Source organism: Danio rerio, chromosome 7, assembly GCF_052040795.2.
Source record: "Danio rerio strain M-AB ecotype USA chromosome 7, GRCz13ab, whole genome shotgun sequence".
Lineage (NCBI taxonomy): Eukaryota > Metazoa > Chordata > Actinopteri > Cypriniformes > Danionidae > Danio > Danio rerio.
This window is the reverse complement of record NC_141027.1, coordinates 44364259-44380340: the sequence shown is the minus strand read 5'-3', so window position 1 is coordinate 44380340 and position 16082 is coordinate 44364259. Positions and strand designations below refer to the sequence as shown.

General features: G+C 35.8%; 1 protein-coding gene across 4 annotated transcripts in view; it reads left to right on the top strand.

Annotated features, from left to right (window-relative positions):
• The window catches only part of cdh11 (cadherin 11, type 2, OB-cadherin (osteoblast)), a 90827-nt gene extending 75089 nt beyond the window's left edge, over nucleotides 1–15738 (top strand). For 3 of the 4 annotated variants that reach the window (XM_087258790.1, XM_087258788.1, XM_087258789.1), the window contains 3 exons: nucleotides 968–1085; nucleotides 10617–10868; nucleotides 13927–15738. In XM_087258790.1, the coding sequence (XP_087114916.1) occupies nucleotides 968–1085; nucleotides 10617–10868; nucleotides 13927–14423 (867 nt within the window). In that variant the 3' untranslated portion in view covers nucleotides 14424–15738. 4 annotated transcript variants of the gene reach the window in all.
• Nucleotides 15739–16082: the final 344 nt, after the last annotated feature.

Below are 16082 nucleotides of genomic sequence, written 5' to 3'. Positions count from 1 at the left end.
CACCAAAATTGGACAATACTTCTAATGGGTCTAGATTTCTGCTGCAGCATTCGGATGGTAGGGTCAGAATTTGGCGTCAACAACATGAAAGCATGGATCCATTCTGCCTTGTATCAATGGTTCAGACTGATGGTGGTGTAATGGTGTGGAGGATATTTTTTTGGCACACTTTGGGCCCATTAGTACTAATACCCGTTACAGTACAGTATACCCGAGTATTGTTGCTGACCATGTCAATCCCTTTATGACCACAGTGTACCCATCTTCTGATGGCTGCTTTCAGCAGGACAACGCACCATGCCATAAACTGTGAATCATCTCAGGCTGGTTTCTTGAACATGACAATGAGTTCACTGTACTCAAATGGCCTCCACAGTCACCAGATCTCAATCCAATAGAGCACCATTGGGATGTGGAGGAACGGGAGATTCGCATCTTGGATGTGCAGCCGACAAATCTGCAGCAACATGCTACCTTGTTGAATCCATGCCACGAAGGATTAAGGCAAAAGGTGGAACTAGTGTGGTGTACCAAATAAAGTGGCTGATGAGTGTATATATATATATATATATATATATATATATATATATATATATATATATATATATATATATATTATGCTTAAGTTTAGTAAGGTAATGTCACTAATGTGACTTGCCTTTGAAATAAAAGCTTTTAAATAGGTTCAGGAAACTATTAATGAGTTAGCTAACTTATAAAGAGGTCACAACTTTAATCAAAAGTTTTGAAATGAACATTATGAAAGATTATATTGATGTCTAAATTTAATCAATGCAGTGTTCACTTTCCCTTTGTCAGTCAGTTGGAAGTTTGAGTGAGTGACAAAGAGAAAAAGACAGAGGGAGAGAATGAAAGAGAGATAAAAGAGGCATACATTTATTTAAAGGCATGCCCTGGTGATTTTAACCAATTTAACATGGCCTGATTTGAACTCTCTGCTCCACAGCTCATTGAGACGGTTAGCGCCACGGATAAGGACGAAATGGCCCACCGCCAGCACTTCCACTTCAGCCTGGCCCCCGAGGTCGCCAACAACCACAGTTTCTCCCTCAAGGACAACAGAGGTGCGTGACACACAAAGCACCTCATAATAGGATCATTTCCACAGAAGGATGGCTTCTTTCAAGCCAAGTAAACTGCCTCAGGAAATACGCCAATTGAAAACACAAAATATTTGAGTCTCTTTCCAAACCAAATGAGTTTACCCGTGTGTAGGAGTGAGTGTCGCCCAGCCAAACTCGCGTTGGTAATTAGGTCATGATGAGGTGGGCAAACTCAAGTCAACTTCCTCTCTTATTAATTATGAAGGGTGTCGCTCTCGTTCGAGCTTCTCCATCTGTGATTTGGAAACGTGGGTGAAGCCCAGCTGGTAGGCAGTCTTGTTTCTATCTGTTTCTCAGGCATCCTGCTTGGCATACCCAAAAAACAACCCTTCAGCACCACTCCTTAGTCTAATAGTTTGAAGGTCTGAGAACCCACCTACTGTGATATGTGAAACTCTATAGTTGGGAAATAAGAAGCTTTAAGATCGAGCATACTGAGAAGTGCCATCGTGACTGGGTGGTGATCAGTTTAAGGGGAATTTACGGCTTTTATATGAACTCATTATGTGATGGCTCTTGGTAGAATTACAAGCTAAAATATGTATGCTTCAAAGAAACCAAGTGTGTTTACTTTGCTTACAACGAGCTTTGGTGTTGTTTCAGAACTCTCAGTATGACTGCTATGATATGATAATGAACTGTAGTCCATATGCTAACAAACTTAACCGTTGCCCACCTATAGAGCTGTTCAGTTTGTAGTCGGAAAACCTGGAAGAGAAGTATCATTTTCAAGCAATGGGTTCAGAAGTTTCTAATAGTTTCATTAAAATCACTCCAGATGTTCCCATTTGGTTTACATAAATTGCATCCAGTCATACAGTACCCCAAGTGGTGGAGGCTGCTGTTTTTCATTGCTAAATAACGGCTTAGAACTACTTTTTTTTCTCTCTCTCTCTGAGTTAAGACAAAGTTTGAGTGGGAGACATTTATTAAGGTTCACTAGATATGCAAGAAAGATTCATCTTTGTCCAGTGTCTGTAAATGTTATGATAGATATGAATGTGTTTGTTTTTGTTACACACAGAGAGAAATTTGGACTACTTTTAATCTCCTCACACATGTACACTTTAGCACATGCCTCACATGTTTGTAATGCTTCCTTCATGTGTAATCTGAAATTTCTTACTACTTTTGAAGTGGTGATTAGGAGCTAATTGTATTGTAGTACTTTGTTTTTAGAAAAAAATAAATAAATAAAAAAGTCCATAAGTAAAATAGTTAAAGCACACCCTTGAGGTTAAACCTTTTAAACACGCAATATGCTAGAAATTAGGCAATTTTGGAATTTTAGTCAAATATCTGCTAATTGTACTGCTTATAAAGCATAAAATATGCTTAAAACAATTGTTCAGAAATATAAATATGCACTAATTTAACAACAAGCCAGGCAATGCAGCTGATAAACCTATTAAAAAATTGCGGTCACAGAAAAAATCATTCTTATCTCTATGATGATAAAAAAGTTTATTGCTAGCACATCTGAGATATTGAAATTATCCCAGAGTTTTGGAAACATAAATAAAACAAGTCTGTTGGACATGACTTGAACATGTCATTATTTTATTTCATCCCTCTTACTTTGCTGACAGTGAAACAAAAATCCTAGGATGCATTTCCCAAACAATGACATAACTTGCGGCTAGACTACCACAGTATGATGCATCATTCGGGAAATGAACAATGTAATGACAAGTGTTTCCCAAAACCATAGTTGCTCTGTCACAGAAGTGACAAATTTTAGTTTTTTTTTTTTTTTTTAAACCAATGACCTTTTTGCTGTGAGGCGATCATGCAACCTACTGTACCACCGTGACACCCCCCATTAAGCATATAATTCAGATATATGGTCAAACAATGATGTAAAAACGACTTTATTTATTTGTTGCCATAATTACATTCAGGTTCAGAAATATATATATATATATATATATATATATATATATATATATATATATATATATATATATATATATATATATATATATATATTATATATATATATAATATGTATGTATTTTGTTTTCACAAACTTTGGAGATGTTACAGATTCAAAATGGCACAAAATATTTCGGAGTGCACTATGAAGGGGAGTACAATATTGTTGATTTGAAGTGTGGTAAAACTGAACTTCGCAAGCAAATTATACATGAGAGAAATAACTTTCAGCTTTTTTATTAATAATCGTTCAACGTAGATGTTGGAACGTTCACAAGGAATAGGGCTTAAGGGGATACTAGGAATAGAACACAAGCAGGAATGCTTTGGAACGCCGGATTCGGGAAATGCCAAATCGCTGAACTATTAATGTGATGATGTATCTTGCGACCTTGGTCAGCTAATGATAGTTTCAGAAACGTGGTCCAGTTCAGCGTTAACATCTTGTGGAGAAAAAAGTTGTGCACAAATTCAGAGCACTTATGCTCTAGATTTTGATGATGCAATTCATGTCGCTTGCACTGTACATGGATCCTGACATAGACGTAAACACTGAAGTACATTTTGAATTCAACTCTAGTTTCATGTAATGCATGTTAAACCACAAACCTCATTTTACTCAAAAATCGAAACCTTTTCTATTCTAAACACCCCAAGAGACCCAATAGCGAAACAGCCTTTTAGGTTGACCTACAAATTGATGTCATGACTAAACTACTCGGTTCCACTGGCTAATTTCTGATTGTACTGTATTTCTTTTTGACCGCCAATAGATTGGAAATATCCAATAAAGGCATCCATGGCTGATTCCAGTAACTCCATGTAATTGTTGTCTGACTGAGTGGAACACGGCTTAATTGTATTTAGAGTGTAAATGTTTACAATCACAGATCTGTTTACACTTTTTTCTTGGTTAATAGAGCGAATCAGTGTGAACAGAGAAGTTGATGGAGTGAAAGACAGGGAGAAAATGACTGTCTCTCCCATTTGGTCTGTTTTAATGAGAGAGGAGATGAACACTTTTTAGAAGGCCATTTCAAAAGCCAACAATATTACAGAGACAGATTAGGCTACTCAGATTGACTGGCTTTATCAGGATCCGGAGCTTTCAAATGGATACAGTTTTCAGCAGCTTTGCCCACCCATTTATCTGAAGCTCCATTATGCTCCTCTCTCTGCACAGAGGCTGTGACACTGCTCCTCTTATCAGACGGACATAATGAAGGCCTGCCGATTATATATGTGTTCATGAACTCTACATATTACGAGTACGGAATATCATCTTTGCTGTAATAAAAAAAGTGGAAATGCATCAGATCTGGTTATGAAGGTGTGCCTTGTAGAGGTTGCAAGATTTTGAGAATGCCAGTTGCATTTATATGTGGGACTCAGAGATGGGAACGAAGTACAAATACTGTACCACTATTTTTTACAACTTTTTACTTTTACAAATTTCTGTACTTTTTACTCCCTACATTTTTTAAATCAGGCTTGTTAGTTTAGTTTTCATGTGTTTAGTGTCGCGATTTATTAATTCTTGTCATTGTGTAATTTGAGCACTTTTAGATGCAGTCAGTCTATTTTCGTCATTGCATGCTGCAGTGCGCGGCTTCTCAAACAAGGCTATCACACACATTGTGTAGGCTAGTTTATGAAGATTACTATGACAAAGGCAAGGATGACTACTCAGAAAAGACAGAGGGACATGGCGAATTAAACATGACTGGTGTTGTCCTATTTATACAGTAATAAGACATTTTGTTTGATCAGATCGCTGGTAAACAAGAAACATTCCAGTTCAAAAATATGCCATAGAAATGCTTAAGGTAAACAGTCTTTAGTCCTGCAAGGGTTTTCTCTGGTCTTTCAACCTTATACTGCAAAAAAAAAAAAAAAAAAAAAAAAAAGTGTTTGTACGTTTAGTACTAAAACAATCAAATACTTCATAATAATTTTGTGCATTGAGATTTATTCCCTTTTTTCGATGAGTACATATTTCCTAAAACAGAATTTATGCTGTTTAACAGTTTTTATCGATTGTTATTTTTTTTACTATATTTTACACACAATATAGGTATATTAATCTTCAATTATTTTTAACAAATGTTTTACAAAAACAAAAGTAGCTATACTGGCTAATTTATGAATAAAAACATATTGCAAAAGATCCTGAATTTATCACGTAAATAAAATATAATGTTTTGTAGGCTGTATTCATGTCTGTGTATGTAGAATAAGCATTCTATTACCATAAAATAAATGTATTTGACAGAATTAATGGTAGTACATTAAATAAAATATCCACAGTTAGGCATGGGCCAGTACAAGTTTCTGATGGTATGATAACCGTGAATAAAAATATCACTGTTTCATGGTATTGTGTTTACTGCTGTAAAAATAGTTTGTTTTTAGATGTCTTAGTAAAAAACAACAACTTTTTCCCCCAATAAACACAATATATTACATTTTAGGAAACATTTATAGTGTTTTGGAACAGTAAACAGGCTACAAATTTAAAATAAACTATTGACTTCTGCTCCATTCATTAGCTTCAAAAACACAGATTTCCTTACAAGACATAAAAATAAAATAAAATTAAAAAAAACTTTAAAAAATTGTACATATACTTTAGAAATGTTATAACAAAACATTTTTGTGGTTTTATGCCTTGACTTTTCACAACCACGGTCAAACTTGAACCAGTTATTGCCCCATGCCTATCCAGAATACCCTGGAAAAAAGCACTAAAATAACAGGTTATGTATGAGAGCTGCTAAAGCAAAAACAAAAAATAATAATAATAAATAAATAAATAAATAAATAAATAAATAAATAAATAAATAAATAAATAAAGATAATAGTTTGCAGTCAAATATGATAAGTATTTATTTTATCAAAAGAAAATATATTTTCAATATATTCAATAAAATATATTCAATAATAAAATAAAAAAATCTATATATTTTGGACAGAATTCAGTGTAAAATGTAAGACATTATTTATAAAGATATACAGCCCTACATGATTATTTTTAGAGTGTATGAACATGAATGGCACATCTTATTCCTGATCTTACAGTCGCAAAATGCGGTGATTTTGCATCAGGATGTTGATACATGGAGGAAAACCGGATATTTACTTACCTGGTAAAACTAAAACATGTAGTAGTAATGGGTACTTTTTACTTATGTAAATTTTTGAAGCTGTACTTTTTTTTTTTACTTTTGCTTGAGGACAAAAGTGAAATCAGTACTTCAACTTTTACCAGAGTGGTTTTAAACATGAGTATCTGTACTTTTACTTGAGTAAAGGTTGTGTGTACTTTTGCCATCTCTTTTGTGTTATTAATGTTCCTTAAACAGTCTCTTATGCTAACCAAGGCTGCATATATCAAAAATGTTATAAGGCTGTAATAATGGGTCAAAAGACTCACATTTCAGTCACATATTGTGTATTTGTTGCCAATTCCTCTCACACAATTATTCTCCATACCTGGCACGAGGGATCCTTTCATGCGAGTTCTCGGTGTAGAGCATTTCCAATAAATGTGGCCCAAAATCAAAACATCGTAAACAAAGACCCAGAGGAGCTCTCGCAGGTTCAAATGCAGCAAATTGATACTTCACACGGCTCGCGGTAATCACACTGACAGCATATGATATAGAATTATAATGGATAACATTAGATTGATCGAGCCTGTCCGCGGCGTCATGCTATATGAGCTTTGTAGCCATATCATTAGCGGCCTTCCCTGACAGAGCCACTGAAGGTTGAAGAAAGTGGTGCCAGAGGGAGTGAAAATGACTAAACCCCAGGCCCCCTAAATGAACTCACTCCATCTACGCCTCCAGCGTGACCTTGCACTGAGTCAGGGAAATGCGCTGGCACTGATCCATCCCTCCCAGTTGCAAATAAAACCAATACTGCTCCCTCCGCTCTAACTTTGATTACACTTCCAAAAGCTGATAAATGTTCACAATATTAAACATGAATTTAATATTGGAGGATTCACACCTCATTGACTCTCACCGGTAGCTGTGGGTAGTTCTCCTGACACCTAAACTCAAGGGAGGAGAAAGTTTTGTAATTCTGTTCAGCATATTTGCAACTCTGTCGCGATTTTACTGGATCCTTGTTACCTGCTTATCAGCTGAACGGTACAGTCTGTCCGTAGGTTTGTTTACATGAACATCAGTAATCTAATCATTCACATTATTCTGTACAAGACAAGGTTATACTGACATTTACATCAGTTGATTTTAGGATATTTCTTTCATCTTCCTATTTTGCATGGTACAATGTAGTTCATAATGCTAAGGTTATTTTCTTATGTGCGTATGTGTATACAGGTATATGTATGGGTGGTAGTAGTTTTGCCAAGGATCTGATCCTGGATTAACATCTGTGTTGATCCTAGAACGTCATCCCTGTTTTTAAAATATAATCCATATCTAATCCCTCCCCTACACCTAACTGTAATTTATTCCTAAAATCAGAGGAGATTAATAGTTGGATAACAATAATGTAGAAACACATAACTCCAACTGTAAGCCTAAACTTAACATAAGCTGTAAACATATCCCTTGAATCTGATTGGCTCATTGGATTGTTGTTACAGGATCAACATAGACGTCCTTATACCCTAATAGATGTATTCAACAACATGTTGTGTGTGCATGTGACTCGGTTCCATAGCTCATTCTGGACATGCATTAGAGCTTGACTTAAAATGAATCTAGAACAGGGTTGCCCAAATTTTTTTCCTAAAAAGGGCAAAAAAAAAGACTTGATTGAGAACTGTGGGCAGATTTGCCAATTTTGCCAAGGGGAATTTTCTCATTTATTTAATCATTTTTAAAAACAAAATCAAGAAAATGTTTATTATCTAATGCAGTATCAGTTTAAAAAAAAAAAATTATGAACTTATTATTGTAAAAACATAAACAATTCTATTGATAACACAATGAAGTTCAATGCTGAAAACACTAGTCAAGCTGCACCTGCCTTTACCTTGATATGCTCGTAGATGTCAGATTTACAGTAAATCACATGACAGTATTTACATTTTAAAAGTCTGATTCATTTACAAAATTTAATCATTTAATTTCACTTGCATTTTTTGTAGCTCAGCAACAAAACTAAGAAACAAAAGATTACGTTAAATTCAACATACAAAATTACACCAACATTCTGCCTTTCTTTTCAGATGGGATGGTGAGCCAAATCAAAAGTTACCATGGGCCAACTTTGCCCTACTTTGGGCATTTCTGATCTAGAACATGGATTGCCATAAAATATAGTCATATGCCATTATGTCCCCGTGCTATGTCATCTCATGTTCCCTCCAGAATTTCATATATCAACATCTCTTTGTTCTCATATACGATGTTGGAATTTTATGAAAGCTGAAAGTGCCAAGCTCTTTTATTCATTTCAAAATGTTGACCAATGCCTTTAATTTATCCTGACGCAAAATGTGGCAAAAGGCTGCACTTTGATAATGCTGCTAACATACAGATGTGGCTACTAAGAATGCATGAGTGAATGAATGTGACCACACGCAGTGCTGCAGTACTGCGCAGCACAGCACAAAATGGTCTAACACAAGAAAGACATGACCAGCAGGGGGCAGTTTTGTTACATAGTGAACATACTGAACTGATATACTGTGGCAGCCAGAGCATGTGAGTGGAGCTGAGTGGGTTTTTTTTCTTCTAGTATAGTTTTTAAATAATATTTTAATAGACCTAAGTGATCAACTATGTGTTTTATAGCCTATTTATTTAGGCAGCTGTGTGTGTTGTCTTATGCTATAGTTTAACTAACTGTTAGCCTATTTTGAACTATGGAGCTCTGAACATAATTAAAATTACAAATCCTCTTCCACGACCATGTCTTATTAATGCATATCCTTTTTTTTAATTAAAGTTATACTTTAATAATTATTTATGAAATTGAATAATTCGTTCCTCGATTCATCAAATTAAATCTATAAAACGAAATAAGTAACTTTCAAATTAATTCATGGCATTTAAGCCTGAACTAAAGGACACATACAGGTACAAAATTCAAATTGAATAGATTCTAAAATTAATTTGTAATTGAAGTCATAATACAGTATTTATGTATGTATGTCTTGCCCATGCTTATGTCTGCATGTTATCAGGGCTCTGTCACAGAGCATGTGTAAAGGCTGTTTTATACTTCTGCGTCAAGCGCACGCTTAAGCAGGTCCCACACCAGAAGCGCCGCCCAGCGCCATGTAATTTAGAATTCTAAACATAGGTTTCTATCAGGATATACACACCGGCGCCGCAAGTCGGCGGCTGTCAGCGGCGCCCGGCGACGGCTCAGGACGCAGTTCATTTTTCAGCCGCGCCACAGAGCGCCATCTGATTAGTTTCATGTTAAATATCATTCGAATGTGCGCGTCTGGTGTGTGATACTTTAAACTGTCATGTACGCGCCGTGTCGCGGCGCCGAGCGGCGCTTCTGGTGTGCGACCTGCTTTATGCTACGGCGCAGCCTACGTGTGGACGCATAGCCCTCGCCGTGGCTGTTGGTGTCGCTGTCGGGCACCTCTCAAAAAATTTAACTACACGGCCGATGAAGCGAATGTTTACAAGTGTGCAGTGAAGGAGCTCCGGATGGAAAGTTTTGTTTTGTGTTTACCTCATGTTTAAAGTTGTTGCACGTCCGACGGTTCCTGCCTCAAAATGAGCGAGTTTGAGCCACTTGTACGTCAAAGAAGCGTTCAAAAAAAAAAAAAACAACAGCGAAGAAACTCAACACAGAGGAACATTACCACCTCACTGCCAACTAGCGTTTCGGAAGTGTTATTGCAGAGCAACAAAAGTGTCAGCGCGCAGAAGTATGAATGCACAGCTACGCGCGTTGCATGCGATGTGGGTCACACCGATCACTTGACTCAGAAGTATAAACCAGGCTTTAGGCTGGGGAAGGCTATGGAATGTGCCATTAAAAAGAGTGTATGTATTCATTAACTTGGCATATCTCATATTATATGATACCCAGCCACCTACGGCATCAATAGAGCTCTGTCTCTCACTTACAAATACATGCATCTAAACATGCACTTTTCATGCAAAAAAAAAAAAAAACAGTTTAGTAAAAAAAATACTGGCTGCTGTGTCTATAATGTGGTGTAAATATTATTATGCGCTATTGAAACTTCATGGAGGATGCTTGCACAGGCCCGATAATGGACAGGTGGTTGTTCCGTGGGTCACCTGGTGGATATTGAGTAAAGCATAATTTTTTTTTTATTTGTGAAAAGTCGACCTTTACTGCTACAGTGTGTGACTGCGCGTGACAAATTGCAGCAGTGCACGTGAAGAAATGCGTGTTCTCATAGGCCATATCTGTAGGAATACGCCACATGTCTTAATTCAGATTTACTCAATTTACTTTGAGATTGACTTTAGCAACATTAGGGTCATCAGAAATCTCTGCATACATGGTAGATTTTTAATCAGAGAACTGTATGGATATTGGAATATTATAAACGTACTGAATGTTCTTCTGTTGCTTTCACAGACAGCACTGCTAGCATCTTTGTGATCCGGAAGGGCTTCAGCAGAATGACCCAGGATATCTACCACCTTCCCATTGAGATCAATGACAACGGCGTACCCCCGATGAGCAGCACCAATACCCTCATAATCCGCGTGTGTAGCTGCGACAGTAAAGACACCATCCTCTCCTGCAACGTGGAGCCTTTCATCTTGACGGCTGGGCTTAGCACCGGAGCTCTGATTGCCATCTTGGCTTGCATTGTTATTCTACTGGGTGAGCCTAATTATATTTGTATAAGAATATACAAGCAGCCATGTGTAAATAATAGGGGTCTAGCTCGGTTGGTTTAAACATCCTATAGGGAGCCAAAGCATGTCAATATTTGCATTTCACTCCAGACCAGAGGGAAGTTATTTTACACTTGTACAACTTCAGAAGCTTAAAGTATTTATTAAGCAGATACTTTTACAGAGAGGTGATGTTAGTTCACTACTAAAACATTTATTTGTCTTGCTTGTTTCTAAAAATGACTTGTGGCTTAATTTCCCGAAAGTATTGTGAGCCAAAGTACGTTGTAAACAGGACTGTTAACTAAAGTAATATTTAAAATTGTGTAGGACAAATGATTCAGGGTAATTCCAAAGTGTTAAATGAATTATTATAATGTATATTTATGCAGTCACATGTTGAAAAACTGCAAAATTACACCTAAATCCTTAATGTTTATTCATTGCAGAATTGAACTTTAGTAAAATCAAGTTACTTTTTGTCTAATAATACTGTAATTTAAATCAGTGAATTAAAATAGGACCGATACACTATATATAATTCATAAATAATTGATTTATCTGAAAATAATAACAATTAAAAAAAAAGAAATAAGCGTTTTAAGAAAACTAAATCAAATAAATTGATTTGGTGAGTAAAACAATTATTAAATGGATTGTATAAATACATGTACAGAACAGTGCTCAACATAAATAAATACACCCTATTGCTTAGTGAAAATAGGAAATAAATTTGGTGTATTTGTACAAATTAGATTTATTAAACGGATATATTTATCAAAACAAAACTGTGATCACCAAAAAATTTTAAAAATAGAAACATAAAACATATAAATTCATGTAAAATATTGGAAATTTGGGTGTACTAACTTTGAACCATTATTATAAGCAATTTTTTTAGATTCGCTCCAGATTTGACTTCAGTAATGACTAATCTATATATAATGTATATGCACAAGTATAATATCATAAAGCTTCTGATACAAAATATTAAAGGGCACCTATTTTACTTCTTTCACAAGATGTAAGATAAGACTTTGGTGTCTCCAGAATGTGCCTGTAAAGTTTCAGCTCAAAATGCCCATCAGATTATTTATTAGATAATTTTGTTATTTTTATTAATTTAATTTTATTATATATTTTTCCTCGCCCACCGCTCCGGCGTGCATGTCTGCTTTTCCTGCATAATATCAGATAAACAGCAGTCAGTGATGATGTGAAATGAGGTCATTAGTCAAAAATACCAAGTAAGTTTATTTGATGTAAATGTAGAGCCTATTCTGGCCTTTCTGAAATGATGAGTCACACACAAATGCTGTTTCCAGCACACACACACACTCTCACAAACACACACACATGCGAGTTTACTGACACCATGCAGCCGTATTGATTATAGCGGTTAAGAATTACACACCAATTTTACTGTCTTTATTTCAAACATGCTCTGTTTTAAAAAAAAAAAAAAAAAACATTTTAAACTTATAAAATTAATTATTGAGGTGCAGCTGATCACAGAGAGTTTAATTTGTTTTATTCCCAGTTTCTTTGCAAACAAACTGTTGTGACTATCTTAAATCACAAATCCATTTTAGACACATCTCGGGTCTGCTGAGGGGCTTAGATGCTTCCTTAGTTACAGTACATGGAATAACAATTTTTTTTTTGTTGCTGTTTACTGTAAAGTTAATTTACAGATAGTTTGAACACAAACTGATATCAAATAATGTGCTTTGGACATGTGTATATAAGTTATTATGGAGACTTGACACCTGTCAATCATATAAGTGGGCGGGGAAAACCGCACTCCTACTTCACATTGTGGTGGGCCTCAAAATAACTGGGTCCTATTTTAACCTCAGGAAACTTGAAAAAAAAAAGAGACGTGTTGTGTTTCTATCACTCCAATATGACTCTGGACACACTATACTTGCACACAGTTCTGTTCAAACAGCTTACAAAAGTTGATTCCACTCATAGGTGTACTTTAATTTAAATTAGAGATTTGTGAGGGTTGTACTGTTATATTATGAGCACTGTATATATGAAATTAAGGTGAACATATAGCTATGGGGGAAAGACCAATTAAAATAATGTGATTTTCTATGGATTTTAAAATGTTGAAGTTTGGTGTTTAAGTTAAACATACTTTTTCTTTTATTCAGTAAACTACCAATGACTTTTTTTTTTTTTTTTTACACATTTAGACTACACAAACATTAATATTTGATGGAATAATCCTGATCTATCAATCTATTTACAGTGCTCAGCATAACTGAGTACACCCCATTTTGAAAATGAATATTTGCATCCATTTTTCAGTAATTATAGGTAAAATATTACGGTGCATTTGATCAAAACAGATTTATTAAACAGATATATTTATTAAAATAATATTTTAGTCACAGAACATCTTTAGAAATGGAAAGATAATAAAAATAAATTCATGTAAAATATTGCAAAAAAATCTACAAACTCCAAAAAAAATTAAATATTTTTTGTTTCTCTTGATTTTTGGTATTTTTAAAAATGCTATTTAATATTTTTCCCTAACATATAATTTTGGTCTACTTTATTTTGAACCACTATTGTATTGTATTTTGTCAGGTTCGCTCCAGATTTGGCTTCAGTACTGACTAAACAAATTTGTATGCACAAATATAATATTGTAAAAGCATCTATCTATCTATCTATCTACCATCAGCTTGATATCATGATAGAGACAGTGACTTTTGAGTAGCACTCAAATCCACATTTTACAAAATGTTATATGTGCAAGATTTAACTTTATAGCAAGTCAAGTTATATTGAAGAGCTGTAATGTTACCCTTCATCATATCGCAAAATGTATTAGCTGTCTCAAGCAGTAACATTAAAGCATTGCATCTAACATGAACGTTTTATCTTCCTAGTCAAATGTTTCCAGCAAGAACATTTAAGAAAACACTTTCTGACGTCTTTACTGTTATACAGAATCATGATAGCAATTTTAGTGAGACTCAGAGATGCTATTACCCTTGGCTTTACATTTGTTTGCATGTCTACAGCGATCGTGGTGCTGTTCGTGGCCCTGCGGCGGCAGAAGAAGGAGCCTTTGATTGTATTTGAGGAGGAAGACATTCGGGAGAACATCATCACGTATGATGACGAAGGAGGCGGAGAGGAGGACACTGAGGCGTTTGACATCGCCACCTTACAGAATCCAGACGGTGCCAATGGCTTTCTGCCTCGTAAGGACATGAAGCCCGAGCTGCAGTACGGAATGCGGCCCGGCCTGAGGCCCATCGGCAATAGTGTGGATGTAGATGATTTCATCAAAACACGCATTTCCGATGCGGACAATGACCCCACAGCGCCCCCTTATGACTCCATTCAGATCTACGGTTACGAAGGTAGAGGCTCCATCGCCGGATCTCTCAGTTCCTTGGAGTCAGTGACCACAGATTCAGACCTGGACTATGATTACCTCCAAAGTTGGGGGCCACGCTTCAAGAAACTAGCCGATCTTTACGGCACCAAAGACTCCGTCGATGACAACTCTTAACGTTCGCTCAAATAAGTCCTTTTTTTTTCATCTCCCTCCCACTAACTGTGTGTTTTGTGAAGTTTACTATAAGTATTCCATGAATTTATCACTTTATAGTAAACTTTAGGTTGTTTGTAAGTATACGCGTGGTATACTAGATGGCTGGGAGAGTCAATAGGTGCGATCACAATGTGCTACAGGGGAGCCAGAGGGGTAGAAATAAAAATTTTACAAAAAATAAATAAAGAAATAAATAAAAAGAAAGATGAAAGGGACAAATAGGCACCTCTCTGGTGGACGTGTCTCTGTGGTGTGTATGAAATGAAGAAATACGTGACCATGTTGTTGTTTAAGAACTGAAGAACATTACGTTTCACTTTTGATGTTTGTAGGTTCCTGCAGATTTGAGGTTGTGGATGTGTATCACAGAGAGACATGGAGTTGTTGATACTGTGAACGAGCTCATGAAGAAATAATAATAAAAAAACAAAAACAGTTGCCTTATTAAGTAATCTGGAGCGATCGTCAGCAAATTGAGACTTGTGTAACTTCTGTAGCGCCTCCATATTGTCTTTGGAGATATCGTCCAAACAGGTCCTCTTGATTTTGTTTTATTTTTTTTTACGTTTTCTGTTTGTTTTTTATATATATATATAAATATATATCTGGAAGCCGATGGATCGAGCAAAAATAGACTCTTCTAGTGTTTCTGTCATCTAGAAAAAAAAAACGAGAAAAAAAAATCACAAACCTTCTGCCCAATTCCATCTTGAACAATCACAAAGACAGACCTGTGAGCTCAAAAAACGCCTTAACTAATGGACACTCTTGCAACGCAGTGCATTTTTTTTGTAACTTGAAAGCTATATCCTAAAGCAAGCTAAAGTCCTTATAACGTATGTACAGTACAATGTGCAAAATATGTCTCTTGAGGATCAATCTTACACCGATCAGTTTATGTAAATCTCCCTCTCGCTCTCTTTTTTTTTTTTTTTCATTATGATGATATCATTATGATTATTATTATTTTTTCCTTCAGTTCTCTTCATTTCTCATTCTCTTTAATGGCTTATGTTATTCTCCTTGGAGAGAAATAGCAGTCTGTCCTGTCGCAGTGAGAAATGGCTAATTTCTATGTCGATTTTATGGTAACTATTTGTACAATTTTAAAAGTTCTTATTTTAGTATACATACGAATATCAGTATTTCAACATGTAAGGAAAATATTACAGCATCACACTTATATTTTATGAACATTGTACTGTTGCTTTATTATGTGCTTCAATCTAAGAAGCAAAAAACTTTGAAATAAATGCTCTTTTTATAAAAATGATTGATGGCGGTGATGCATTTGTGTCTTTCGGGGCGCATAATCGCTGTGGTACATGTTACGGAGAAATGCGAAGGTTGAATGCGAATGCATTGGCTTCGAGCTATGCTTCGCATGAACTGCTTTCACACTCGCAGAGACGTGCAGAGCTTTTCACCGGCGGATTCAGCTCTTTCCAGTGGTAGGTCTCTATTGTCTCCGCCGGAAAGGCTTGCATTCTTTCCTCTCCCAGGGTAGCTGCGCACCAAAAGGTCAATGTGCACTTTGTTAAAAAAAGAATGAAAAGAAAAATAGCGTTACATAAAACCCAACTTCAGCCCACCTGAATGAGATTGGACACCAATTTC